We start from the raw sequence: 27,598 nt of genomic DNA, 5'->3' as shown, positions 1-27,598 counted from the left end.
CTGTCCCAGGGAAAAGGCTCGAAATCCCTGGCTGTATGTTGGTTTTTTTCCGTTTTTTTTTATTTTTTTTTTTTTTTTAGCCAGTTTGTCCCTTTTGCTGCTTCTTCTTGTTCTTGGGCGTGTAAAGAAGAAGTCAAAAGTCCCGCCGCTCATTTGTTTGCCTTGTATACTTTTTTTGTTTTCTATTTTTCCCGGTTTCGGTTTCGTCGTACTCGGGCAACATTTTTTCTGTTTGGCTAGAAAATTACAAGAAAAGTGGCCGAGTGGTTGGAAAAGTGAGGGGGGTTTTGTTTATTTGTGCAAGTGTTTTCTCAATTGTGCGTACTGGTTTGGGGGGACGGCGGTCGGTCAGTCGTGCGTCGTCGTCTGCGGTTGAAATTCCTCTCCTTGGTACTGCGGTTAACTTTTTTACGCTTCTTTCACTCCTTTTGGCAGCCCACGGCATCCTTTCCCAACCGCTTTTCCCCCCAAATACACACTTGCACATTCCGAAATTCCGGTGTGGGCGGCGACGTTTGTCTAATCTTAACGGTTTTACATTTCATTGCGCCGGGTAATTGTCTGGCGGTGGTTTGGGTGGATTTTAAGGATATTCTACCTTAGTCCGCTACAGTTTATTAAATTAAAAAGTCACTTAAAGTTGGTCTTTTTTCACTGAGCAGACTGGAGAAGTTTTATGTTAATAGGGTTGTGTTTAATCCCTAGTACTTGAACTGACGAGGGGTTAAAAGGTAGACTTAAACTTAAAACATCTGCACTAACTTAACAGGAAGCTTTAACCTCCGGTTAATAACATTTAAATGTATTCATCTTAAACTTTACTTCTGGGATGCATTTTTCGTAGGCTCCATGGCCTGAGTAAGATATTTGCTCAGCCGAAATGAACTTTATTTTTAACCACCTGTCAACCGACTATTTCCACTTAACCTCCGGTTAGTTGAAACTTACCTCTTTATCTTTGGCAGCTAATAGAACAGCAGGCTGGCCGTTGTTGTTGTTATTGTTCTTCTTCTTGCGCTTCTCGCTGTTGCCGCTGCTGCTGTTGTTGTTATTGTTGTTGTTCGTGTTGCTGGTGGCGGTGTTGCTGGTATTGTTGTTATTGCTGGTATTTGTATTGTTGTTGGCGCAATCATCGTCCTCCGCCGAACTGGCCACATGTTGCTCACTTTCGTTGCCGCCATTGTTGTTCTTTCGACTACAACTATTATTGCTATCGGTTGTATTGTGATTATTGCTAACATTTAAACTAGCCTCCCCCGCATCCTTGTTCTCCTCAAGATCCTCTGCATCCTGCTGCTGCTGCTGTTGTGTTGTTGCACTTGGCTCAGTTCTGGTTTCTTGCTGCGCATCCAGCTCCATGTCATCAGCATTCGATTGCATCGAGGCATTCTCCTCCTCATCATCCTCGTCCTCATCCTCCTCCTCGTCCTCCTCCTCTTCGTCCAGCTCCTCCTCGTCCTGGTGACTATTGTTGCTGTTGGTGTGATTGACGTTGCTGGTGGTGCTGCCGCTCTTGACGTTGCCAGTTGCAATCGGTGTTGCTGCTGCGGCTGCTGCAGCAGCGGCTCCTGTTGCTACCGTTGCCGCTGGCTGTTCTGTGGCAATCGCAACTTCATTCGCCGGCGAATGGAGGGGTGATTGCTGTTGCTGCTGCTGTTGCAATGCCGCCGCTGCTGCCGCGGCTGCCGCCTCCATCATCATCATCTGCTGGGCGTGATTGAAGAAAAGCTTGGGATTGAGGCAGGCGCCGCCAACACCGCCGCTCTGTTGCAAACTGCTCTGCAACTGCTGCTGCTGCTCGGCGCTGAGCAACGGCGGCGAGGGCGACGGCGTGTTTGTGTTGGCCAGCAGATTGCTGCCGTTCTGCTGCTGCAGCGTTATGGCCGCTGCAACAATGGAGCTGTTCAGCAGCTTGTCGCTGTCGCTTTCCAAAATGCCGCCGCTGGCCGTCTGCTGCAACTGTTGCTGCTGCTCGTCCTCGATGTCGTTTGTTGCTGTTGCTCCTGCAACAACTGCTGCAACTGCTGCTGCTGTTGCTGCCGCTGCCGCTGTATCGCTGTTTTCGCTGTTGAGGTTGCTGTCGGGATTGCCGGTGGATAGCTGCTCTTTGAGTGTGTTCACTTCCTTTTCGGCAAGGGTTGCGCGCTGAAAAAAATAATAAATCAAAAATAAATAAATAATTTATTAAACAGATATATGAATACAAATAATTCAATTATTATATTTGTACAAAAGCGACTCGAAGGCAACACCATCCCCTTTCAAAAGCTGTGCAGCAACATCAAGCACATATGTTGCTTTTAACACGAACAAAAAGCTAAAAGTTTGCTTAGCCCTTTTACACTCCTGCCTCATTCAGACTTTGCCAACTATCGACCCTCATTAATTTTACTTTTAAAGTCATTACGGGTTAAATTTAGCCAAATTAATACGTTGCAAAAACTTTTGTCGGCCCCCCAAAATGCCAGCACCAAAAAGAGTTCTTCCAAACACACAATCACACGCCAAATAGGCCAAAAGGAGTCAGACGGAAGGCTTAAAAAACATTCCGGGGTATTTCCGTCTGCATTAGCAACCAAAACAACAACAAGGATCTAGAGCCAGGACCAACAAATTTATAGTTTATCGTCGGTATCGATAAGCCCAACTTGAAAATGTTCCCTGCTATTAGTGACCTGACCTTCGACGGTTTTGCCTGCTTGCAAGACTCTTTCTCTGAATTCAAATGCCAAAATGAGAAATTAAAACAACAAAATAGAAAGCATTGGGCAATACAACAGGAAAAAAAGGAGAAGAGAGTACAGAACTCCCAAAGAAGGTTACAAAAATATGCGGTGCAAACTTTTTTGGCAAATTAGTCTGGGACCCAGACCAGAATCAGGATCTCCCCCAAGTTTTAAGGCTTCCATTCCATTCCATTCCATTTTGCCTAAGCCCAAGCCAAGCACCAAATGGCAATGACTTTTGCTTCGATTTTCCGTTGATTTGTTCGGTTTGGTTTGGGGTTTTTGTGCAATTTTATTTGTATAAATACCGGAAGCTTGCAAAAAAGCAGGACTTCGGTGGGCGTTGCAGGCAATAAAGAACTTTGGAAATTAGTCGGTGGGCTAGTGCTGCTGCTGCTGCCAAAACTATTTGGTGTGAGTTTTAAGCCTTTGCCGTTGGTTCTTGGCCAAATTGTACTACTTCATATCGATGAAGGTCCTTCTGCCTCCAATTTTCCGAATAAAGTTAAGCAGGAAGTCGTTACACAGAGTATAGAAATGTGGGTAAAGGGTGCTAGATAGTTGAGTTTTGTGGGTTGTAAATACGATATTTAAGCTGTGCTGAATACTTTGAAAAGTATAGATCACTTAAGAAAAATGGTCAGATCTTCGGCTTTAAAATGCCAACAGCTGAATTTTGTTTTATATCTGTAAGTTTCCCTTATAGAACTTCCCCTAATGGCTAGAACCAAAACCACAAATCGTTCGACATTCGATGATTTTGAGTACGCTTAATGACAATATCCCTGGGAAAAGCGAATGTCGAATGGCAGAAAGCAAATCATTTTTCTTGCCCTGCCAGGCATATTTGTCAACATCATCATCCTCATTACGGGGGAATCGAAAGGAAGGAGTGGAGACTCGCATAGATATATATTTATGATATTTAAAAGCTCTTAAGTACAAACAACAAGACAAGTGGTTGGGTGCAGTTTTGTCCTTCGTCCGACGTCCTTTCGAATGCCAGACACACTGGCAGACAGCTGGAAAGTGGGTGGGCTTGGGTGGTTTCTGGGCGGTTGGGTGGCTTCTCCCTCTCTCGGTGGTTCAGTGGTTGCTCTGTTTTAAGACCTCGGTCGGCGGCTGCTGCTGATGCCACTGTCTTGTTGTTGCCGGTTGTCGTTTCCCGTGAGCTGCTTAAGCTTGAAAATTGTTTTCATAATGGCCAAAAGAGAGAGGCTGTAGAGGATACTTTTCCGTTTTCATTTTCATTCCCGGTTTCCATTTCTTTCGCTGACTTTTTGCTGGACCAAAACGACCACCAAAATCGATCAAACTGAAAAGTAATCCCCGTGGGAAAGGCAGCACTTGTTGGTGTCCAGTTTTTTCACCTCGCCAAAATAGTTTCTTGGAAATTGTACTCTTCGTAGTCTGGGCAAATCAATTAATGCCAGCCAGTCCAACGATTCTGGCCCACTTTGAGTTCGGCTTAGCAGCAGTTGCCAACCAAATGAGTTAATTAACTAAAATGCGGGTGGCTTTGCCGGGCATTCCTTTTTTTTTGCCCCCAGTTGGAGAGGGTTTTCCTCTGTTTTTTTTTTTTTCGGGACTCTACCCACTTCAATGGCTCTCGTTCTCGTCCTTTTGGCCCGTGTGTGTGGTCAGCTTATGGCAAGGCAAGGCTTTTCGTATTGAGCACCCTTTTAGCGTGCCCCATGCTCCCCTTTTATTTTTGGGTTTCATTTAATATTTTGCCGGTTGCCACTTCAAAGGAGCTTTCCAAAAAAAAATGTATATATATATATATATTTATATATATATATAAGCATCATTGCACAGAGAAACGGGTAAAACCTTTCGCGCGCGAACCAAAAATGTTAAGTGAAATGTTAGCCCCTCGTCTAAGGGTCTGTTAAAATTCCAGTCATACTACAAATTGAATTGAAATTGGGAATGGTTATGGATGGCTAAATGATATATACGTATTCACAAAAGTGCGGTACTACTAGGTTTAAGTGGATTAAATTCAACTGGTAATTCTATGGCTCATTTGTTTCGGTCGCAGACTGCAATTGTATCAACTATTGGCAAGTCCAACTTGAAAGTCCTTATCCCACTTTGAGCGCCTGTTTCTGATTCTGATTCAGATTCTGTATTTTATTTTTTTCTTTATAATGTTTTGTGTGTCCGTAGCCGTGTGTGTGTTTGAGTTGTTTGCTCGCAATTGTCGTGTGCTTGGCACATGTCAACTCATTTGCCAAAAACCCCCTTGCCCCTTTACCCTACCCATTTTCCACACCCTCTGAAGTTGCAGCATGCGGCATTGTCTCAAGCTGTTTGTCTGAAGTGAGTTTGCCTCAAGACCCGCGAACGGGGAATTCTCTCTCTTTGGCAAGGAGCGCAGCAGCTGCTGTCAGGACTTCGGGACCTCAGGATTTCTGAGCTTCTGAATTTCTGGATTTCACGATTCCCGCACTTTTCTTCTTTTTTTTTTTAGGAGGGAGGTTCAGCGAGAGCACTTTTTGTAATTAGTACGAAGGCAATGTTATGAATTGTGCTTCAACTTAAGCTCGAGTGCCTTCATCTTCTTCTCCTGGTTTTCCAGGGGGCATATTCAACCCCCTGTTGCCCGAAAAGGGTAGCTACATCGTTGGTCGTGGTAAGGGTTAACACGCGAGGCTGCATTGTGCGGTTTTTGGACAATAAATCAAAGCAAATCAATGCAACAACAGATGGAGTAAAAGAATGGGATCCTGAGGGGGATAAGGTGGCACACGCCGTTACTTCTTTGAAGCCAGTATACCCTACTCCCTAGTTAGCTGCAAAAGTCGAAGGACTCTTGAAAGTCCCTCCCTTAACCCATGACTGCCACTTAAACGCCTACATGACATGACAGGCTGTCATGGGGAAAATGCTGTGCCCCCAATACCCCATAAAAAACGAGGAGATGACGACGAAGAACCCAAAGCGTTTTTTACAATTACACACACATTAAACAGCACAAGCCAAAGATAAAGCTTCAGAAAAGTAGAAGATGGCTACAAGGGGTTAAATATAGATATGTGTGTGCCTGTCTAATGAGAGCGAAAATTATTGTAGCCTGACATTTGGCGCAGACAAAGGAGGAGGGTAAAAAACACGGAAATGGAGGTTAAGCTCTTGCTTTGACAGCCACAAATGCTAAAATAAGGATATATATACTTGAAAACTGGAGCACATACATATGTGTTCATACATATATATGGTTAAAAGATGTTCCGCGAAATCGAAGGAGTTCCATAATATTAAATAAAAATAAGTAATAAATATAAGAAGCATTAAACTCTTTCTGTGCCTTGGAAATATAACCCTTTCCCTCCAAGCGCGATTTAAAAATCCCTCTTCATAGTCCAAAGCGCATTTAAGTAGCTCAACTGTTATCCATTAATTGCTCGGTCTGCTTTTCGACTTAATACTCCAGGAACTCCTGCTCGAAACCCCCACTTTTTGTTGCCCCCCCTCAAAAAGTATTCTTCAGATTCGGGGCATGCCTTTGCATTTGCTTTACAATTTCAAACATCATTAGCAACGCACACAGAGGAGGTTTTGAAGGGGTTGTGGGAAATACACACGCACACATGTGCACAAACATATATATCCCTTTTTGCTAATTATTTATTTAAATATTAAACAAAAAATCCCCAAAACACACACAGAAGGAACGAGTTCAAACCCCACATCGCAAAAAAAAAAATAAAACTGCAACAAAAACCGAAAAAAAAACGAAATGGAAAGAGTGCCATAAAATCAACACACACAGAGGAAACACCACTCACACACACACACACATGCAGAGGAAGAGAAAAGACGAAAATGATGTATTGATGCTGAAAGAGAGAGGGCGATGATATGGGGATCCTGTCTGCACACAAATAAAAAACACTCGCACACACAAGACAAGGAGGAGTAGAAGAACAAGAAAAGAGAGAGATAGAGAACGATATGGCTCTGTGTGCAAATACATAACTGTACATTCGTTGAGATACCGTTGGAGATTTGAGCTCTTGTGCCTCCTCTTCTTTTGGCTAACTAATATTTTCTAATTTAAAATTCTGTTTCTTTTTTATTGCCTCGAACGAACACACACGTATGTGTGCGCCTCACCCACACATCCTTCTCCACACACACACACACACACACACACGTATGTAAATTTATAACATTTTCTATTTACTTATCAAAAATCAGGCAAAAGGCATTGAGAAGGGGTTGGTGTTTTTTTATTTTATTTTGTTTTATGCTTTTTTTTGAGGTTGGGGGGTTGTTGGTAACTGAAAACTGCGTGCACGCCCAAATGTATGCTATACAAAATATAAATTAGCTTTGATATGCGAAGCTGCTGACGAAGATGAGAAAAGTCTGGGGGGAGGAATGGATGGGGCGTGATATTCGGGTTGGGGTCCTGTAAAAAAGGATTATATACACGCGTGCCCTGCATATGTGTCTGTTTTGTGTGAAAAGATGCTGGAAAAAAGGATTAATGCGTGCGCCAAAGCAAGAAGAAGACGAGACTTGGCGAAAATGTACAGTGTGGGGGTTTTCGATTTTTAATGCGTCACATGACAGCGGAAAAGAGTTATATGTGGAGAGAGATTGTGAAACTCAAGTTCCTACGAGTTTTTTCACTACGCCAAAAAGTGTCAAAGTGTGCGTGTGTATTCCGCTTGAGAGATACAGTTACAGTATTCATAATACCCAAGGCATGCGAATGTGTGTGAGTGGGCATCAAATTAGAGGATTTATAATTGCCATAGGCATAGAGGAAAGGGAAATTAAGAGGTTAGAAGAGAACAGTTAAAGAAGTACAACTGGCGGATTGCTGTGAAACCGATCGATGATCAAAATAAGTTAAAGTTAGTTTGAAGAATACGGGAATTTTTCAGAAATTACCTCCTTGATACTACCAAGCCAAGTTTTGCTACCGTTTGTGATTAACGGGGGGCATTGCAAATCCCCCTCCGTTTTCTAAACCACCCTTTTGGAATTCCACCTTCCCGCTTTGAGTGACCAAAAGTAATAATAATTTTTTGGCTTATCCTTATTATTACATAACGTATGCATACCTTTTTTTGTATGCCCCAAAAATACTCATTCCACTAACAACAGGACCAATCGTACATCAAAAATGAACGCTGGACATACATGTGTGTGTATTAGATGACCCTTTTTTGTGATCCAGTGGGTGAGTGGGTGAGCCCATTGTTCTGTCTGCCCCATCCCAACCAAGGTTTTCCGGTAGGCCTTTTTCGGTCAGGATTTTTGTTGTGTGTATTTTTTCTCTCTTTTTTGTAAAGTAAATAATTAAGCATTACACTGACCAAATAGCACAAAGCAAAGGGTGTGGGAATGGTCAAGTCAAGGCAGAAAACGGGCCCAGACAAATACAAATAAATATAACTCATATGTGGGCATTGTGTGGGTTAAAGGGGGCTGGGGTTGGGGTTTGGGGTGTGGGGGATGTGTGTGTTCGGTCAGGCCATACAAATAATGATTAGAAAGCCCCGCCCCTAAACCCTTGTAATTTTTGACATTTTTATGCGGGCCGCAAAATGCTTTCAGTGGGGATAAAAAAGGAAAGCCGAAGGGTTGTCCATTACCTAAAATTTGACATTTTAAAATCTAAGCGAAATTAATGATTTCAGTTTCCTCGGTGGTGGTACAGTTGTGCACGAAGCATGTGAATGTGAATACCTAATTAAATATTATGTGAATCCTTTCTGGGCTTAATCAGACCAAAGCATTAATATAAATGAACGTATTAATGCTTAAGGCCCCGCAGACTAGAGAATCAATAATTCTTTTGGGTGCTGGAATAGCAATGCCTAAGCTAGCTCCGTTCGAAAAATCTCTTAATTAAACCGAAAATGAAGCAATTTATTATTTGCGCTTTATAGCGAAGTTTCTTTGCTCCAGGACGAGACCCTTTTTCAATCAAAATTTCCAATCAATGTCAATTCATTATGCCGAGTTGCTCCATCTCTTGAAAAACCAAGGCAACCAAATTTGATGGTTGGGGTTGGTTGGTTAAAATTCTGCTACTAAAGCAACCCCGAAGACAAAACTCAGTTGGCATTTTTAATGAAAAGCCACGCCAACAACGATGGAGCGAAGCCCAAAAGTTGCCTGTCAAGTTTTGCCTAATCAAAATCGACAACATTTTATAGTTTGGGGGTTTTTCGACGGGGGCTCCGGTCGTTCTCTATAGAGATGAGAAGACCTCACCTTACCTTTTTCGATGGCTTAGCCCGCAGAGTGTGTGACAAACAAATATTTGAGAACGTAAATCAGAAATCTTTCGCTTTCATTTGGCAATCCTTTTGTGAGCGAGGAAAGTCTACGAGTAGAGGGAGAAACTTGGGGTTGCTTCTGCTGCTGTCCTGGCAAAATCGAAAAACATTTCGTGTATTAAAACCGAAACGAATTAATTTAATTAATTACAATCATGTCTTATTAGAGACGTATGAAGAAGACGACGACGACGACGAACCAAGACGTTGTCCCTCGGCAAATCAAGGGGCGAGGGGAGAAAATCAAGGCGGGAAATCGGGAAAAGGACGACAGTTTTGTTGCTGGCAAAATGAAACAACAGCGCGTGTCAGCTGCCAAAGAGTTGCTTTTGTTTCAAGTGCTGCCAGCGGAGCTTAGTGGGTTAAATTTCGATGGGCTGTGTGGGGGTATTCTTGGGGTGTTAAGGGTGAACTTTTGGGTGGTGGCGCCAAAATTTTATGCTCACATCATTTATAAATGCCTGATTTGTTATTTACAAAACGAGACAAGTTGCGGCATTTCGGAATTTTCCAAACGGAGTTGGGGGAGGTGGGTTTCGGTCTACAGAGCTATACATATACTCGTGTATGTGTGTTCGTGTGCGTAAGTGTGGGTGCCCCGCCACTAAATTTGAATTTGAGTAATTGCCCAAGGAGGAGAATTCGCTGGCAAAAGCTTTGTTCGCCCGGTTTTTAGTGGTTTTATTTGGGTTAAATTTAAAGTTTTATTTCCGCCGTTCGGAAAACAGAGAAATCTATTCTTCATATACATATTAACAGCAACTTTCTGACTCAGACAACTACTGCAAAGATAATGTCAGTCCGCATATAGCACTCAATATATCTCTCGCTTCTTTTAACACTTTGTTGGCTATTGTTGTTGCTGCTGCTGTTAATTAATTTCTGCAAAAATATTTATTATTATTAGTCGACCCGCAAATGGCGATGGCAATGCACTCGGCCAGCGAACACTCGATTTATATATGTGCTTATATATCTGCATAAAAATGCATGCCACTGATTCGCACTGGCTGAACCCCCCTCCCCCCCAAACACCCTACTCCTGTCTGTTTTTTTTATTTGTGTTTTTTACCCCCCTCAACGACTTGACTGTCACTAAACGGCTCATCTAACTGCAATGCTTCATAGAAATTTGTTTGTATGGCCGGAGGAACGTATCGGAAAAGGGAGCATTATGGGGTTAAGGGGGCTGGGGGGTTAACGGGGGGGTCTGGCTGGCGGGCAACTTATTTTTACAACAACAATGAACCAGAGCGTGAGCAAGTGAGATGACGAGCGGGAGAGGGAGCACAAATCACAGAAATGAAAATCGAAAAGTGCATGCTTCTCCCATATAATATCAGGCAAATGAACAGACACAAATATGCATATGCGATATATTTGCATATATTTTTATACAGATAAAAAAATATGTAGGTCATCGACAAGGTATTATAGCTATCAACATGTAACATCTAATTATGCAAACCATTTTTACATAGTCAATGTAAAACTTACGTTACAAAATAGTTATTCAAACTGAGACTATTATTTACTGATGTACTGAAATGGTCAACATTTTTCTACGGTGCATCTATATCTGCGTCTGTATATGTATATCAACATACTATATACTTTGTATCCGAGAGTTGGGGCAACAACAAATTTACACTCCAACAGACGATGTCGTCGTGCCAGTCACTCAGTCAGCCAGAGCGGCTGTCTATAATGCAGTCCCGCCCCCTCCGCCTCCGTCCCATATTCCTCATATCGGCTGATATATATGCGCTCATTTATATATACCTACACTCATATATATATATATATATGCGTATGTGTCTGTCTTCATATCCCTCGACTCTTCTATAAAAATAGGCAAATAATTATTTAAGAATTTCTTGATTAATTGGCAACGTTGTTGTTGCTGTTGTTGGTGTTTTTGCCGCCAATGTTGTAGTTGTTGGGGCATGCAAATGTTGCCGCCGTCGTTGGCTAAAGCGAGTGAAAGAGTCAGAGAGAGGGGGCAGAGAAAGAGACAGCCACAGCAGAAGCAGACTGATGAGGCATTTTGGCCAACACTTGATTGCGTTTTCAATTGTTTGCCGTTATGCATTTTTGCCAATAATTCACATAAATGGCGAACGGGTTCCGTCTCTCAAAGACATTTGCAATTGTTTTCTATGTTTCAAGGAGACGAAAGACACACTGCAACTTAGTTGCAACTTGAAATGCAAGAAAAAGGGGAGAGAGTTAAGCATTGCTATTTTAATGGGCGATTTTAATTGGATAAGCAGGAATGAAGTCAAGTATTTGCAATGAAATGTCATTCAGTTGATATGATGAGTTAATGCAAGGCAATGGGTGCAGTTCAATGAGCTTGGGTATTCTCAGGTAAGATAATGATTTCGAGGGCTAACCAACCAATTAATGAAGTCAATGGAATGCTAATTATTCATCAAACGCTTGTTTCTAATTAACCTAATGGAATTTTAATTTTTTCGTTGTGCATAATAAATTGAAGTTGGCAAGTGACCCAAATTTGTACATATAAGGAATATATGATGTCAAAAGTAACATTTACGTTTTCCAGCCGATCGATAGCAATAGCAACCGTTTTTCAAACAACATCCCCCGTAGATTTCATTCAGTGCGACAGTTCCTCCATCTCTAGAAGGCAATTAGCATATTTTATATCAATTCTTGTCATACACGCATTCCACACCTTGCCATTTAGTCAACCGCCCCTCACACACTCTCCGGAACCCCAACCCCCGCAGAATTCAAGTGTCACCGCCCTAACAATTGACAAAGTTGCACAAAGGCTTGCCGAAAGAGATGGGGATATGAAGGGAAAAAGAGACGAGACATCGCACTCCTTTTGATGCCCCCCTAATGTCCCTTTCTACTTCTACTGCTCCTTCATCGTCTGAATTTTCACGTCTGCGATGTGTGGCTCTCGTTTATTTTTATCAACTTTAGTTTTTGGGCTTTTTTGCACTTATTATGCGGCAGACAGAGAAAGAGAGGGCGCGATGCAGAGGAGAGAGAGAGAGCGAGAGGAAATATAGAAATGGAGAGACATTTCGCAGATTCAGATTCATCTTGTCGTTCCGCATAAATAACTGTCGCGTTCTCTCTATCTCTTTGCCTGCTCTGTCTGGCATGATGCATGCATTATTTCATTAAAGTATTACAATATTAATTCGATTTTCACTAATTGACAAGAAGAACAAGAGCAGACGGAGCAGGCGAGAAGCGAGAAGAATTGAAGCGCAACGAATTTGACTCTGTCTGGGATCTGTAGATGTCATTGGGGGTGATTAAGAACATGGTATCAATACGGTTTCATAATTGAATATTAGTTGCGAATGGTGTATTAGAATGATTTCCTTGCAACCTTCAGTTATCACTGTTTCCTACAACCGTTCAAAATGCTCTCAATCCTGGGCTTAGTTTTGACCTGATTTCGAGACTGTTTAGCCGACTTAAAGCCACTTGGCAAAAAAAAAAACCCCTCGAAAAAATTCGCGGATAAACAAAGGAAAAAAGAATACAGCCCAAACGAGAGTGAGAGGCAGAATCGGGGAAATGGATATAGGTGGGTGGTTTCAGAGTCTGCAAATGTTGCGGTTTTTACGCACAACATTTGGGTGGGGGGTATTTCTGTTGGGGATTTTAAAGCGAGTGAAAGAGAGGGGTAGAGACAAACTGTTGCTCGGCATTTTGCGTTGGCATGTTTGGTATGCTTCTGACCCCAAAGTACAAATCAATTGCATGTGTATGCTGCGGTGACTGTGCGTCTCTGGCTGTGTGTGAGCGAGTGTATCATTTGCACATCACACAGACACAGACGCACACAGATATTAACCCATACAGTGACAAACTGGCCACGTGCTGTGCTGTGCTATGCTGGACTGCGATTGCGAGTGCGAGTGCCTTTTGGTCAATGCCAGCCGACTGACTGCCGGCCTTGTCTCCCTGCGAAATTGTGTCAATTGCAGTGGCCACTGGGAGATGTCACCAGCCCCCCATTCCACAGGCCACCCACTTTTCACACACCCAACACCCACTCTCACACACATTGTCCACACTCAACGCAATGTCAACAACATGCGCAGGTTGCGCGTATTTTCGCAAAAAGGGGGCGGGCAATTTCCGAGTTCGTTGCTTTTTGGGGAGCACCCGAGGCCTATGACTTTTCAATGTCAAACTGAGGTTAATAGGGATAATAAACGGGAGCGGTGATTTATTTCTTGGTATCTACTTTGTTTCAGACTACTAATTTTTCCAAGTAGATAAGATTACAAGACCGCCCTCCCATAAATTCCTGCCTACTTGGATATCTATTTTCCCTGAAGTTGGTATTCTGCGAACTGCAGTTGGCTTATAATTCGTTTCCTTCTCCTTCAATCACATTTTTTTAAAATGTTTTTATCAATTCCTCAACGGTTGAGCAGACGATGAGTGGCGTGACCTTCAATGTGAAATCAAAATCAAAATTAAAATCGAATGCTCCCACGCATTCAATGGATGAATGCTTAATGATGATCTTTCCAACAAAGAAAAAATACGACAAAACCAAAACGAAGCGAGGCGAACGCTTAATTTAATTTCCTCCAGACAAAATGTGAAATTCGATCGAAAGCATTTTGTATGCCGAAAAACAAAAAGCCCAACAAAGAATCGCTCAAAAGCTGAACCAATTCTTTTTTTTTTTTGGTTTTGCATATCGACAAGGGCAAACAGGAAATCCATGTTTATGTTTAAATTAATAATAATACAAGAGAACAGGGTACGCACATCTATACATATATGTACATATATACGTATTTATAATATAAGAAGGGTATCAATGAAATGCTTCCCATTGAACGAACTCTGATGGCGATAATGATGTTGCTGATGATGATGATGCTGACGTTATGCGGGACAGCATTAATACAATAAATTATATTATGGCTCTTCCTGTTTGCTCCGATAAAAAAAAAGCGAAGAACGAAATTGAACAATATTTTTCGCTCTCTTCTTTGGGCTTTAGCTTTAGCTTTAGCCTTTTTTGCGGGGGATTGATAATAATGCCTGGTCGTGGCTGGATCTGGCAGATCTTGAGCGTCTGATTTGTGCAAATAATTGAAATTTGCATATAATGAAGGCGACACACTGGGGGCGTTCAATAAAGGGGGTCTTCGGGGGTCTGCGGGCTTCGGGGCTTTTTTTTATTTTTTGCCTTAATTTTTTATTTTTTATGAATGAAGCATTTCATGCACAGTAGCTGCAATCAAGTCGTGTGCTAACTCTTTTGGTCCCAGGATAAGTCTATTGTAAACTGGAAACATAAATTACATTTAAGGTGAAGTAACCCCCTCTTTACCTTGAAAAATATGAAAAAAAGGAAACCCTAAAGCCCAAAAACTGGTACCCAAATTGATGATCATCTGGTAATGAGCATGATGATGTTGCTGTTGCGCCCACTTTGTGTGGGCGAGATGTTGCTGGCGTGTCTGTTGATGTTGCTGCCGTGCTGTTCCTGATGTTGCTGTTGTTGCCAAGTTGTTGTCGCTGCTGCTGCTGCTGCTGCTGCTGCTAATGGCAGACAGACGAGACAAGTTTTGACATATTTTGTTGCAGGAGGATGGAGAGGACAGCACCGCCAACAACTACAACAACAGCAACGACATGAATGAAACGCAAATGAATGAAATGCGGCTCGAAGGCAGCAAACACACACACACACACACAACACGGCCAAACAAAAAGCGCAAAAAAGTGAAAAATATGTATGCAGAAAAAAAAGAGGGAAAGAGAAATCTGAAAACAGGACCCCCAATCGCACGTGTGTGTGTAGTTATCATTATAATGCCAGTCGCGACAAACATCATTAGTTGCTCACCACCTTAAGTGGAGCACAGTGTCTGTCTGGCCGAGGGGAAAGGGAAAAACGAAAAAACACAGTCGAAAACTTACGAATTCTGAATGAGAGCAATGGAGTGGGAGTATTACCTGCAAAGAGAAGATGGAAATTATTGTTAATTTTATAATTATAGTTTTGGCGTACTAGTTTAAACTATAATATTTATTGTTTAATTAATCACTTCTTTTTTATCTGTGTTTATCTGTTTACTGAAAATCATGAACCGAACAGTGAATAACTAGCGGTGAATCACGTTAAAATTGTTGATATATATTATATCAAACAGTGATCAAGGTTAGGTAACCTCACTTTAAAATCTACAAAGATATCTTATTTTATGCGGCACAGAGTAAAGAGTGAATCACTTCAAGTTTCCGCATTGAAAAATGTAAAAAAAGCAATCAATGTGACAATTTTTGCAAATTATCTTAGATCACCATTAGAATTTTTAAAGCATACACAGATAACAAAACCGATATAATATACCAACACTGCTCACGCACCAATCAATTGGTATAACCACAAAGTTGGTGGAAAATATTTCGAAGCTAAAGCCAAGTCGGTCGGAATACGTCGGTAGCCGATATAACGCGTCAAATAGCAATTAACAACTGATGTAGATAATTTGCTGGACAAAATATTCTGAGCGCGAAAAAACTTCAGCCCACCGAGACATACGGACAAATACACACACAAATATATATATATGAAATCCATATAAATACACATGTGACTGTGTGTGTGTATCCACACACGAAATGGCCGCAGCATTTTGTGATAAACGACAAAATAAAATCAAATCTAAAGCTCCCAAAAAAAAAAAAAAACAAGAATACCAGAATGAAATAAAATAATCACAAGGCAGCTACTGAAGCTGCCTTTGTGTGTGTTTGTGTGGCATTAGTTGGATAAAGCTAAAGAAGAGCAACAATTTCTAAACAAATACATCATCATCATCATAATTATAAAATTAAATTCCTGTTGCCGTTTTTTTTATCAATTTTATTTGTGGCCGAGCCGAGAAGCAGGGGATCAGGTGTTATAAAGGCCATACATTTCGTGTAGCAATGTTTAGGTATTGCTAAAGATACCGAGAGTCAGAGATATACATATGTGGGCCCAGATAAAGTTAAAGTCGAATGTGTGCCTAAGATATCTAGACAAATAGCTGCCATATTTATATGGAGACGTAATCAAGTCAGTCAAGTAGAGCTTCGTCTATTGGCCAAAGGTACAGATACAGAGTGATACTGTACCGCCCCATATACAGATAAGATCTGCACCTTATCTGCCCCTGATGTATACGCCTATATAAGCCGCGTATATAGTATATATAGTATATATCCTCGCCTGCTTAGTGGACAAACAAATAGCGTATAAATAAAAACAAATTACAACAAAAAGCGAGACAAGGGTGCCAGCGAGATAAGAAGTCAAGAAGTGGCAGTCATATCTGCCTGACGAGCTCGAAATATAGCCATAGATATAGCCGAGATATCAGTTAATCGGTGGGCCATATAGTCGCACACATACTCATACACTCATACTTACAGAAAGATTCGCCCGCATGGCGGAGACAATCGTCATAAATTGTTTAGTTGTTGGCTAAACATGTTGAAAGATTTATGGTAGGGCTATACGGCCATCATATAGTGATTTGTAAGAAATCGGCCAGATATACGTGCAGATATATATTAGGCGATGTGACTATGTGGCACGCTGATTAGGCAATGGCGTCAGTTGGTTAGTAAAGTGTGAAAAACTGGAAACCTTGAGCTACTTGGAGTATTTGCTCTTGACGTCTGGAGGTTTTTGATATAACACCACTAGACCGAAACTGATCTTAACAAATAATCCATATACTATCATTTCGTATGATTTTCATATTTTGCTATTGAAAGTATTGTACAGACTTTTGTGAAGCTATATATATATAATATGTCAACTATCGAAAAGATAAAAAATAAATGAAAAAGCAAACTAAAATGACATGCAATGAAACACGGGCAGGAACAAAAAATGGTATATATCGCTTCTATCTGTGCACACAATCGGCGAATATATAAACGAGCGAACTGATATATGTACATTGCCCATCTATATATCTATATGTATCAAGCGAAATCCCTACAATAAAACGGGGCGGAGCACAAGTGGCAAAAAAAAAGAAGAAAAATATCGAAACGAAAAGAAATGAAGGAAACGAGAAATGGGAAAGCAAAAGAAGAAAAATCTGCCAAGTGAAAAGAAATCGGAGCCAGCTGAAGCTCGAATGGCAGTGGAAATGCGAATGGAAATGGGGAGGGGGTGGAAAATGGAGGTGGAAGGAAGCCTCAGCATCCAGCAAATCCTGATGCTCCATCTGTATCTGTATCTGTATTTGTATCTGTCTCTGTCGCTGTGTGCACGTACGACTATACATATATGTGTGTGCACACCTATACGTAGCTGTGTAGATGTTTCTGTGCCAGCACTCGAATAAAATCGAATAAGCATAAAAACGCATGCCATAAGGATACGTATGTGTGTGTCCTGAGTACATAAGCCGATGCGATGCTGTATCCACAAGATATACTCTATACACATGTCTAAGCGGGCTGGATTTGGGTTGGCTGCGCCTCGAACGCATATTCAATAATGACATAAATAACACACACGCACACGACAACCTCCTTTCTTTACACCTGCTTTTCTTCCTTGCCGCTCGTTGAGTACGCTTCTTAGCACCTAAAAGCATGCTACTATTTTTTCACTCGCCACTCAACAACAACAAGGCTTCCCACCAACACACCCATACATGCCATTCTGTATTTGTGTGTGTGCACTTGATTACATTTCTGCTTCTTCTCTTTTTCTCTTTATCCCCCTTCGGTTTTTTTTCCTTTGGCTCCCTACACATGTATATTATATATATTGACGTTAACCCCCCTCAACGCTGGTTGGGCGCCTTTGAAACTTGGGAACTTGTCAACCCAAACCCCCGAAAAGCCAATCCCCACCCCAATTCAATGCCCCAAAACGCACGAAAAAAACCCCCCTGATAGTAGTAGGGGTTGCATAGGGGGTTGGAAAAAATAATAATAATAAAGAAAAAAAGAACCGAAGCTTAAAGGGCGCTGAGAGAGAGCGACATCGCCATCGACAGGAAAACGAACACGAACCGAAAAACGAAGTGTACGAAGCTCCTCTCGAAAAAGCGTAGCTCAGAATAGGGTAGGCGGTGCTGGGTGGAAACTCTGGGTGGGGTGGGTGGCAGCCTCCCGTTTCAGGGCCTTAGCTGTTGATGGCTTCCCAATCGAAATCGATGTTCGTATGTATTTCGCTCCTTTTTCTCGGTTACGTTTCGGATTTTTTTTTTTTTTAACCTAACCACCCTAAAATAGAAATTTCACTCGTTTGCTCGCTCTCCTTTCTCTCTCTCTCTTTCTCTCTTGTACTCTCTCCACTTTTTTTTTGGGTGGGCCCTGGTTGACAATATTCCTTGGGTAGCAGCTTTAAGGCTTCAACGATGTTCGGCATTGAGTCGAGTGAAAGTGCCGCCTTGTAATTTTTTCTTTTTTTTTTCTTCACCCCTCCACCCAATGCTGGTTCTTCCTTGTGTTTTATAGCTGTCTGGTAGTAAGAATCCCCTTACCCTCCTTCATTGGTTTTTTGTGTGTTGCTTTTTTTCCACTCATTTTTACGTTCTTGTTATATTATTATTTTTTTTTATAGCGCCAAAGCTTCGGTTTTCGAGTTCGGGTGCCAAGATAGAAAGGGACAGCAAGTGCTGAGCAAGAGAGGAGGTCCTTTCCCAACGCAAGGAAGGGGGGCTCGAAAAAAAGGAACCCATACGGGCAATACCAAATTGGATTGGTTTCAGTTTCGGTTCGGTTCGGTTCGGTTTATGGGGGAAAAAGTGGGTGTAGAACTTTGTCGAGGGGGGTTGGTTGTTGGGTGATTGGATGGATGTCGTGTATTGGCATCTAGGGGAGGGTGACTGGGTGTCTGGATGACTGAGAAGGAGCACAACATTTTCCTCTCCTTTTTTTTTGTTTTTTGGTTTTCTCCCTCGCTTTCCTTTTTTTCTCCACATAAAAATTTGTGCGTCAATTGAATTCGATTGGACGAATCCAGAAACGCACGAGTGGATTTGTGTGCGTGTGTGTGTGTGTAGGGAGCGAAAGAAAGAACGGAAAAAAGGGCAGCGCTGTTGGCAGCGCAGTCAGCGACAACGAAAAGCTGTTAACCTTTCGCACATAAACACACACACACACAGAGATACCCACCGTATATATATGGATTGCTTTCAATACATATCGGCAACGCCTTTCGGGCCCCACTTGTGATTGGTTTTCACCGCACAGGCAGCGGCACAAGCACACATATACGTTGTACTACCGAGTATATAGGGAGGCAGGGGTAGCTGATGTATTCCCACAGTAGTTGACCCTAAGTAACTCGATTTCTGCTCGAGCTAACCAGATGAAACTTTGGCAGGGTCTTACGTGGGCTATTCAGTGTTGAAATGAAACAAAGCAGGGAGCTGCAATTGGATGTCAATGCTTATTATAACCCAAGAAGCTGGACTTCTGATTTCGTTGGAAACTTTCTTTGAAGTGGACAAGTAAGGGATTCGAAAAGTAATACATTGTAGATTTAAGATGTTGATTGAGAACCTAAATTTGGTTTTAGTAAATCTATAAATACCTAACAAGTACATTTGATTAGTCACTAAAATATTTATCACATTGCCTCACATATTTCCAAAAATTATTAACTTACTCAGCAGGCGTGTACTCAAAATAACTAATCATTTGGAAGATTTTTGAAATTTGCTAATCTTTAAGTTATTAAATAAAGTAAAGTATATTTGATATACATATATTTCCATTTGCTTATTTGGAAAAAACAGCCAATTGCATTAGTCAAAATTAAGATAGGACCGCCTGTGCTCTAAAACCCATGAGCTGTGAGCGATGAATGCAAACCCCAAAGCACTTTGGTCCATGGTTAATAATTAAAAAAATAGCCAAATTAATGAATCACAGGGGGGAACTGCTTATCGCGCTCAAGTTGAAAATGAACCAGTTATCGATCGTGAATCAGAGGTCAAGCACGTAAGAGATCTTAGTGCAAAAGTACGGAATGGGATTCGGTTCTAAATCGGGACGATATACATATGTGTGGATATATCGTATGTGGTTCGAACCGCTCGTCCATTGGCCCCTCCACCTTTTTCGGTTTTCGGTTCGCCTGTCGATTGCTGATACAAGCACACAGGCACACAGGCATGTGTGGATTTTGAAACCAGTCAGGCAAAGCGAACGAATCATCGGCCGTGTGCTTGTGTGTGTGTGCGCCAGTCAATAACGTCCAATCAGGTTTGTTAAAAATCTATCTATATATGATGTTCATGATGACGGCGACGCAGTCGATGTCCGCACACTCACACACACGTGAAAGAGCGAGAGAGAGAGTGAGAAAGCGAGAGAGACCCCTCTCGAAAAACGGACTCAACTGCAGGCTAACACCCTCCACCCCACTGCCTCGTCAGACGCCACGCTTCTGCTCTTTCATTCATTTGCTCTGGGTTATCGAACACACATTGAACCGAGTGCTGCTGTATGTGTGTGTCTTATCAGCTGCAACTGCTCGCGTACTCTCTCTGTCCCTCTCAACCTCTCTCTTTCACTCTGCTTATCTCCTTCTGCCACACTCGTACGAGCGGGCGTTTTCTCCCCGTCTCTCTCTGTGGCAGTTTCACTCAATGATTCGCAGCGTATTGAGCATTATTTTGAGTGTTCTCTCTCACTCACAGTCTCTTGAAAAAATCAAGCTAAAAAACCAAATAAGTAATTGCAGTTTCTTGGTTGCAATTGAGAGAGCACTCTCTCCGTTAAATTTTCTCTCCTCTTCTCTCATCCGTTCTCTCGCAGATTTTTTGTTTATTTCTGTTTTTCACTGATTGATTTTCCATAATATCCAACCCCAGGCAGTGACGTCGGCCGAGGCAGCGCTGCTCGCGCTCACGTGTGTGTGTGTGTCTGTGTGTTAGTGTGTATTGAACTCTTAGCCAATGGCAAAAATTTCCAATTGCGTACGATTTTCCAATCAAAATGGCACACAATGAAATAAAAAATGGTAACGACTAGCGCTGTCGAAGGGATGGATTGAATGGTAAATAAAAATGCAAACTGCATCTACACTTAAAACAAAGTGCAGCTTCACTAAAGCAACTTTTAGGGAGGTTGTGAAATGTATGCATTGACAAGGGATATTCGAAGGTACATCAAACTGAAGACTCAAACTGACTGCAGCAATCACGCCCATTCCCCTTGCAAAGCCACACTTAAGTTCATAGAAAAATCACGAGGTCCAAGCGCAGCAAATGCCGGCTCCTTGTGCGCATCTCTGACATATTTCCAATATCATTGGTCGATAAATACCGAGTAAAACGAATCGAAACGAAACGTACGAAAATGGCACGTTAGGGGGGGACCTCAAGGGGCTGGCCTCGTACATATGTAGATCCCTCCCAGCTCACAAAAACATACTCACATTTGAGGGGACAAGTAAAAAATGAGAAAGGACTCGTTTCGTTTGTTGGCCATACATATATATAAGTACATATGTGTTCACCACTTGTTGTTGTTAGTTGGGTGTCGATTTATCGTTGTTGTTGTTAAAGGACATCCATGTGTGTAGTTGGTGCAAATACACTGTACTTTTTTTAGTTGAAGTAACCATTGGCTAAAATTTAGCATAAAGTTTCGAAATATATGACATATAAGTCTATTTAATCTATTTGCTATTCCTCTAACGTAATCCTTACTAACTCTTAAACAGGTGGAAAAAGCTGTTTAATCTTTGCTGCCTTTAACATTGCCAACACATTGGTTCATGCATTTTTACGACTAGAACTTAGCTTCAGTTTCCAAGAGATTCTCGTTTCCTCCTAAGATTTCCGATTACCGATTCCGATTGGTTTCCGATTGCCCAAGAGTTCCCTTACCCACACACATACGAAAGACAAATCCCTCTTTTATCCCCATGGCCATAAACGAAGTCTGCCAATACAAAAAGAAGGCGTTGTACTGAGAGACCCATCCACAGACTGCAGAGGCATGCCCGCAAGGTCTTTAGAAGGCAGGAGGGATTCCGATTGTGAGGAGAAGGGTGTGTTGAAGGACCAAAAGGATGGGACTTTTATAGGAGGCCCTATATATGGGGTAGGGTCTTTCGGGGAGTCAGTGTCGACGCACTCAGAACTGAACTGAACGGACATGGACAGCCGGAGAAGAGAAAAGAGGATACCCAGTGCAGGCGTCGTCCTTCGTACTCGTCGTAATAACGAGTTGTGGAGAAAGAAGAAGTACGAGGACCACGGGGAGGAAGTGAAAAGGAAGAGAAGAGGAAGCACTGGGTCCTGCCGAGGACTACACAAACGATGATGATGACGACGACGACGACGACAATGTCCTTTCACATTTGTCGTTTTGGCCGAGACGATGGCTTCAGCTTTAGCCGCACAGTTCGCTGCTGTCTCTTTCCCTGTCTGTGTATTAGTGTGCCTGTGTCTGTGTGCGGAGGGACTGACTGACTGTGTGTGTGTGTGTGTGTCGAGGGGGTGGTGGTGGCATAAAAAGTTTACTTGTCTGCGATGCTGTCTGCCCCAAACTGCTGCCAATTTTTATGCGCTCCCTACATCTTTTTTTTTTTATATCCACCTCCAGACCGAACCGAACCAGCAGCAAAACCACCCAGTACCACCCTACACCCTCCACCACCTCCACTTTTGGCTGCTGCTTTATTTCATTTCATCTTCACTTTCGGGTTTCGTTTTCTTTCTTTCTTTCTGACGTGTATAGATTTTTGTTCGGTAGGGATGATTGCCAGCTTTCGGGGGGTGAATGGATATGGTGGATATTGGGGGTTGGCTGACTGGAGGAGGAGCCGTACATTCCGATTCAAGGATATTTCCCGATATGTGGAAAAAGAAGAGCAACGAGAGCCAGAGGAGCAGGGCAGCAGAAAGAAAAAAATGAAATGAAATAAAATAAAATAAAGAGAAGCTCGAAGCGAAAGAAAAGACAGGAAAAATGGGAGGAAATTGGGTAGGGGCTATGGGGTCTTTGGGAGGTCCTAGGAGTTCGACTCGCTCTCTTTCTCGTTCTATGTTTGTGTGTGTGCGGCTCCTGTTCTTGATTGCGCGCGTTAGCAGAAATGAAAATCGGGAGGAAAAATATATATACAAAAAAAAAAAGGAAAAATGAAAGAAAAACGAAGTTGGAGAAGAAGAAAAAGCAATCGCGGCATATAAGAAATAAAAAAAAAAAAAGAAAATAAGGGAATTTATTTCTTTTCGAGCGCGCGCAGGATTTTTGCCATTTTCTATATATATACATGGCCAGCAATCCATACATAGCAATGCATATATATGGCCATAGATATTTGTGTGCATGCTATATACAATCTAGAATGGCTGGAGCACTTTTCTGAATAGCTTTGGCCGTGTACATGGCAATAAATTGCCCTCTGCCAGCGCTATTTGATGATTTTTATGCTCCCTATCTTCACTTCCCCACATCCTGGCCTCCTCTTTTGGCTGCCCCGTATGGAGTAACCTCACGTAACTCGGTTACTTGAGTGGCTATGAAGCTGGGACTCGACTTAGGCTTAAGTTCCTGCTTGGTCTATCAATAATAACTGAAAATCTTTAGAGATCTCGAGGGTTCTGGGAAGTAGAAAGTTTCCGGCTGCGGTTTTATGAGCGATTTGCCACTGGTATTCCCTCTATTGTCACTCGCTTTTAATTACAAGAAAACTTGGATAACGTGAAGTCCGAATAATAATGCCAAACACATATGTCGGTTAATTAAATCCCAACATGCAAACACATTATAACAACAAAGTAAGCATATACAAATTGCTTTATTAAAATGTATAATTATATGAAAATCAAATACAAATCAAATCAAAGCAAAATGCTAATGATCAACTCATTGATTCAGTTAAAACAAAATCCACCTACATGTTTACCCTTAGGCGAAATCAACTCAAGTAACTTGACTTTTGCCCGGGCAATAATGATCAAACTTTGCACGATTGAAACTATGATTGGAAAACCGAAAATGTGTATAAAAATCAAAGAAATCCAGACATGCCAACCCACAAAAATAAAAGTGAGCCACAGAAGCGAAGCCACATTTATGGCGATCGCGCAGCTTAAAACATCCGGTAGTTAAACAATCTTACAATGAGCCTAAGCTCGGCTAAGTTGACTTCAATTATCAGACTCAGTTTGGTTCGGTTTGGTTTGGATTCGGTTTTGGTTGTTTTTTCTTTTTGTTTGACTGAGATATGGGGGATGGGGAATGATGGAATGGGATTGGGATTGTCTCGTCCGGCGGCCAGATAATAATCATTAGTATGATCAATTGCCCGGGCAGCGAGCAGAAAAAGTGTTGCGTTTAACTGGTAAATCAGTTCGACTACCGGCTGAGTCCGTATCTGAGATATGAGATTCACCGCCGGACGTTGGCGGCGGAAAGACACTTAATTGAATTCGATTTGACGACTGGATGGATGGATGGACTGGACTGACTACCGACTACTGACTACAGTAGTAACTGAGCGGGTCCGACTTTGGCATGTCAATGTAGAACAAACGGAAGTCGCTCCAAAATAAATTGAAAGCAAAGCAGAAGCAGAAGCAAAAGCAAAGCTGAGCTCAGAGCATAAATAGCCCGAAAATCAAAGGCAATCAGCAGTGAAACAAAAGTCGAAACAGAAGCGGGGCCAACATTTTATTGTTCTACTCCATATCCATGTGTGTGTAGGCTGCTTCCTGTGTTCATCATAAAAAATCAAAGTAATAATGCGTGTACTTGCGTTTGCCACTTTATAGATTTATTAGGCGGCAGACCCTCTCCTTATTTCCTATACGGATCGTTCAGCTCCCAGAGACTCGAGATCCCGAGTACCCGACTTTTTATGCTCAACGGAAATTCAAATTAAAATTGAATGCCATAAGGGAGCGTGAGTGCATCTGACAATGATGCGTTTCGCCCGCCTTTAATTTGATTTCTCCAGTTCAGTACGGTTTGGTTCGAGTTGGGATTTGCATAAGAACAGAACTGAACCTCTATTCAGATGAAGTCGTGGCGATCGAACATTAACTTGCAAGAGTAGAGTAAAAGAAAAAAAATATAAGATGAGCATTAAATGCGCGGGCGTGCATATAAATCAAAATGCGGACTTATGTTTCTCCAACAATGAAATATGTGATTCAATGACTTCCTCCCAATTAAAGGCTGCGCTTGGCTGTCTATTTTTGGCTTCCTCAAGGAATTACAGACCTCATTTTCGGAGTCTCCCTCTAGCTGTAAAAGGTGTGCTCCTCCGATCTGCCCATATATCATATATATGGTATAGTGGCTGTGTGCGGGATGTGCGACGAATTCAATGAGATGCGCTCGGGATCAAGGAGGGGAATATGCGATATGGAGATGGAGATGGGAACCAAGGAGCTATGAAGTGTTATGTCCAACAGATGTGCGATAAGTGCAACAAAAACAATAACTTGGGGATATTATTGGGGTGTCGTAAAAAATAGTGTCGACTTTTGGGAAAACTATTTAGCAAAGTAGCTCACGCCCATGAACTAAATCAAAATCAACTGCGATTGCAAGCACAGAAATTATTTAACCTATTAGTCAGCTTCCGTTTCTTGATATTTCTTATTAAAATTTCTGTGGCTCAAAAATCAAATTCTTCGGATTACCAACATTTAATCAGTAGTTATTTTTTATCACTGATTCACTTCCTGCCATCGTTGCACGAAATACTTGTACATACTTACTATATTTTATTTAACACTAAGCTCTTTTTGTAGTAACTTCGATGTACACATACCTGAAAAAGAAGAAGACATGTCAATTAGACAAGTTCGATATGTATCTTAGAGTCGTTAAAATTTTATACAAAACGTATAATTTTGTTTTATCAGAGTAAAATGCTTGATACTTCTATGTTGTTTGCCCAATTTCAATGCGATTAAATGGGGCCTTGAACGGAGTTTTTGGCTTAAAGCCGCCCAACTGTTGCCACCCCAAAAAAGAGTGAAATGTTCTAATTAAAGCCAACAGTAAAAGGCACAAACATTCGCTGGCACACACATACAGTGCCAGCATGGCAGACGGGAAAAGACGGAAAATGTGCCAAGAGGCAACGATGATGATGATAATGATGATGATGGTGATGATGATGACGACGACGACGACGACTACGTCGGCAGTGAAAACTAACCTCAGACAACAAAACAATAACGAAAATTCTAAGCAAGCCGACAACGACGTCGTCAGCTGGCCCGGCAAAAAACTAGCAAAAGAAATTAAATTTAAAGGAAAAACCGGCGAGTCCTACTACTACAACGAATCCCTCCTTCCGAAAAAAGCACGAAAACCTTGCCTAGTGTAAGGCGCCCTCAAGTAAATTAAACGCTAGCCCGCTCTCTTTCACTCCACGCTAGCCCCCTCTCTTTCCACAGCTGGCAGGCAAAGTAGCAAAATTAGTATCAAAAAGAGCCGAGCAAAAAGACGAAGACGTGGTCTAAAAAAGGGGGTAGAAAATAGGGAGTGGAGTACTATGTGTATGTGTGTGTTTATGGAGGATGGGGCTTCAAAGCCAGAGAAAGACAAGGCACTTTTGGCTTTGTATTAGTGTTGTTGTTTGTTTGTGAGTGTTGTTTTTTTTTTTTTGTGCTGTCTTAAACTTAGACCACGTCCTTGAGCTTCAATATGCCAGGCTATGTGTGTGCAAGAGCTGTTGAGCCTATGTCTAAACTTTAAAGCGAGCAACAGTTTAAACCAAGAGAAAGAGATAGTCACAGCTGGTTTTAACCTACTTCATAATATAAGATATGGAAAGCTTTTAGTTTTCTTCAAGGCTCATTAAATGTTTATTAGAGTTTATGGAAATGGATTCTTTAATGAAGCGGTTCGCTTTCATATTAAATATATACGGCCACTCATATTATTTAAAAAACTTAAAACTTTAAAAACTTTTTGTCCAAAAATTCGTCTTAAATAATTAGGATTATTTCTTTAAAGACTTTTGTGAATGCTACAGTATAACTGTAAACACTCACGCACACTCCCTCACTTTTAATTACGCACGTTTTGCGGTGGCGACAGAGAGGGACGGACAGACAGAGAGTTTGCGAGCGGGAGTGAGATGGGTGGCATGGCTGCATGTGCGCGTCTCGGAAAATGCCGCAAACGCATGATTCCGCCACCCACCGCCCAGCCACCACCCAATTGCTTTTTGTTGTTGCTGCTGCGTGCATTGCATGTGTCCTTGAAAGTTTTTGGCATAGTTTTTGGCTGGCACCGAAACACAGCCAAAGCAGTTAATGCTCTCTAAAATCCTATGCTCGTGTGTGTGGGTTAATGACACTGGAGGCTGGCCACACTGGCTTTAAAGCAGGGGTGGGACGGATCCTTGGCCACACTAGTACCAATAAGTCAACCTATGCAAACAGTGCCGCCGACATTGATTCGTCCGAAATCAAATTAAACACTCGAGACCCTTCGGCACAGGCCACTTAAGATTCATCAGTTGACCCTTGTTGTTTTCGTTAGTTTTATTGAAGCAGGGCTTATCATAAGCCACCGATCTGGGCCAAGAGCATGATA

The 27,598-nt window shown here is 41.9% G+C and overlaps 1 protein-coding gene across 7 annotated transcripts in view; it reads right to left on the bottom strand.

The window, feature by feature from the left end:
- The window catches only part of LOC6725375 (homeobox protein cut), a 66,560-nt gene that overhangs the window by 27,456 nt on the left and 11,506 nt on the right, over window positions 1-27,598 (bottom strand). For 4 of the 7 annotated variants that reach the window (XM_039298077.1, XM_039298080.1, XM_044923804.1 and 1 more), the window contains exons 1-2: window positions 14,975-15,010; window positions 949-2,145 (exon numbers count right to left, since the gene is read on the bottom strand). In XM_039298077.1, the coding sequence (XP_039154011.1) occupies window positions 949-1,704 (756 nt within the window). In that variant the 5' untranslated portion in view covers window positions 1,705-2,145; window positions 14,975-15,010. Of the gene's footprint in view, window positions 1-948; window positions 2,146-14,974; window positions 15,011-27,598 lie in introns of those variants that run through there. The other 3 variants (XM_039298079.2, XM_039298082.2, XM_039298081.2) reach the window with 1 other exon arrangement.

The sequence above is a fragment of the Drosophila simulans genome, chromosome X, assembly GCF_016746395.2.
Source record: "Drosophila simulans strain w501 chromosome X, Prin_Dsim_3.1, whole genome shotgun sequence".
In the NCBI taxonomy this organism is placed as follows: domain Eukaryota; kingdom Metazoa; phylum Arthropoda; class Insecta; order Diptera; family Drosophilidae; genus Drosophila; species Drosophila simulans.
The sequence above is the reverse complement of the archived record's forward strand: the minus strand, read 5'-3'. Positions and strand labels throughout refer to the sequence as shown.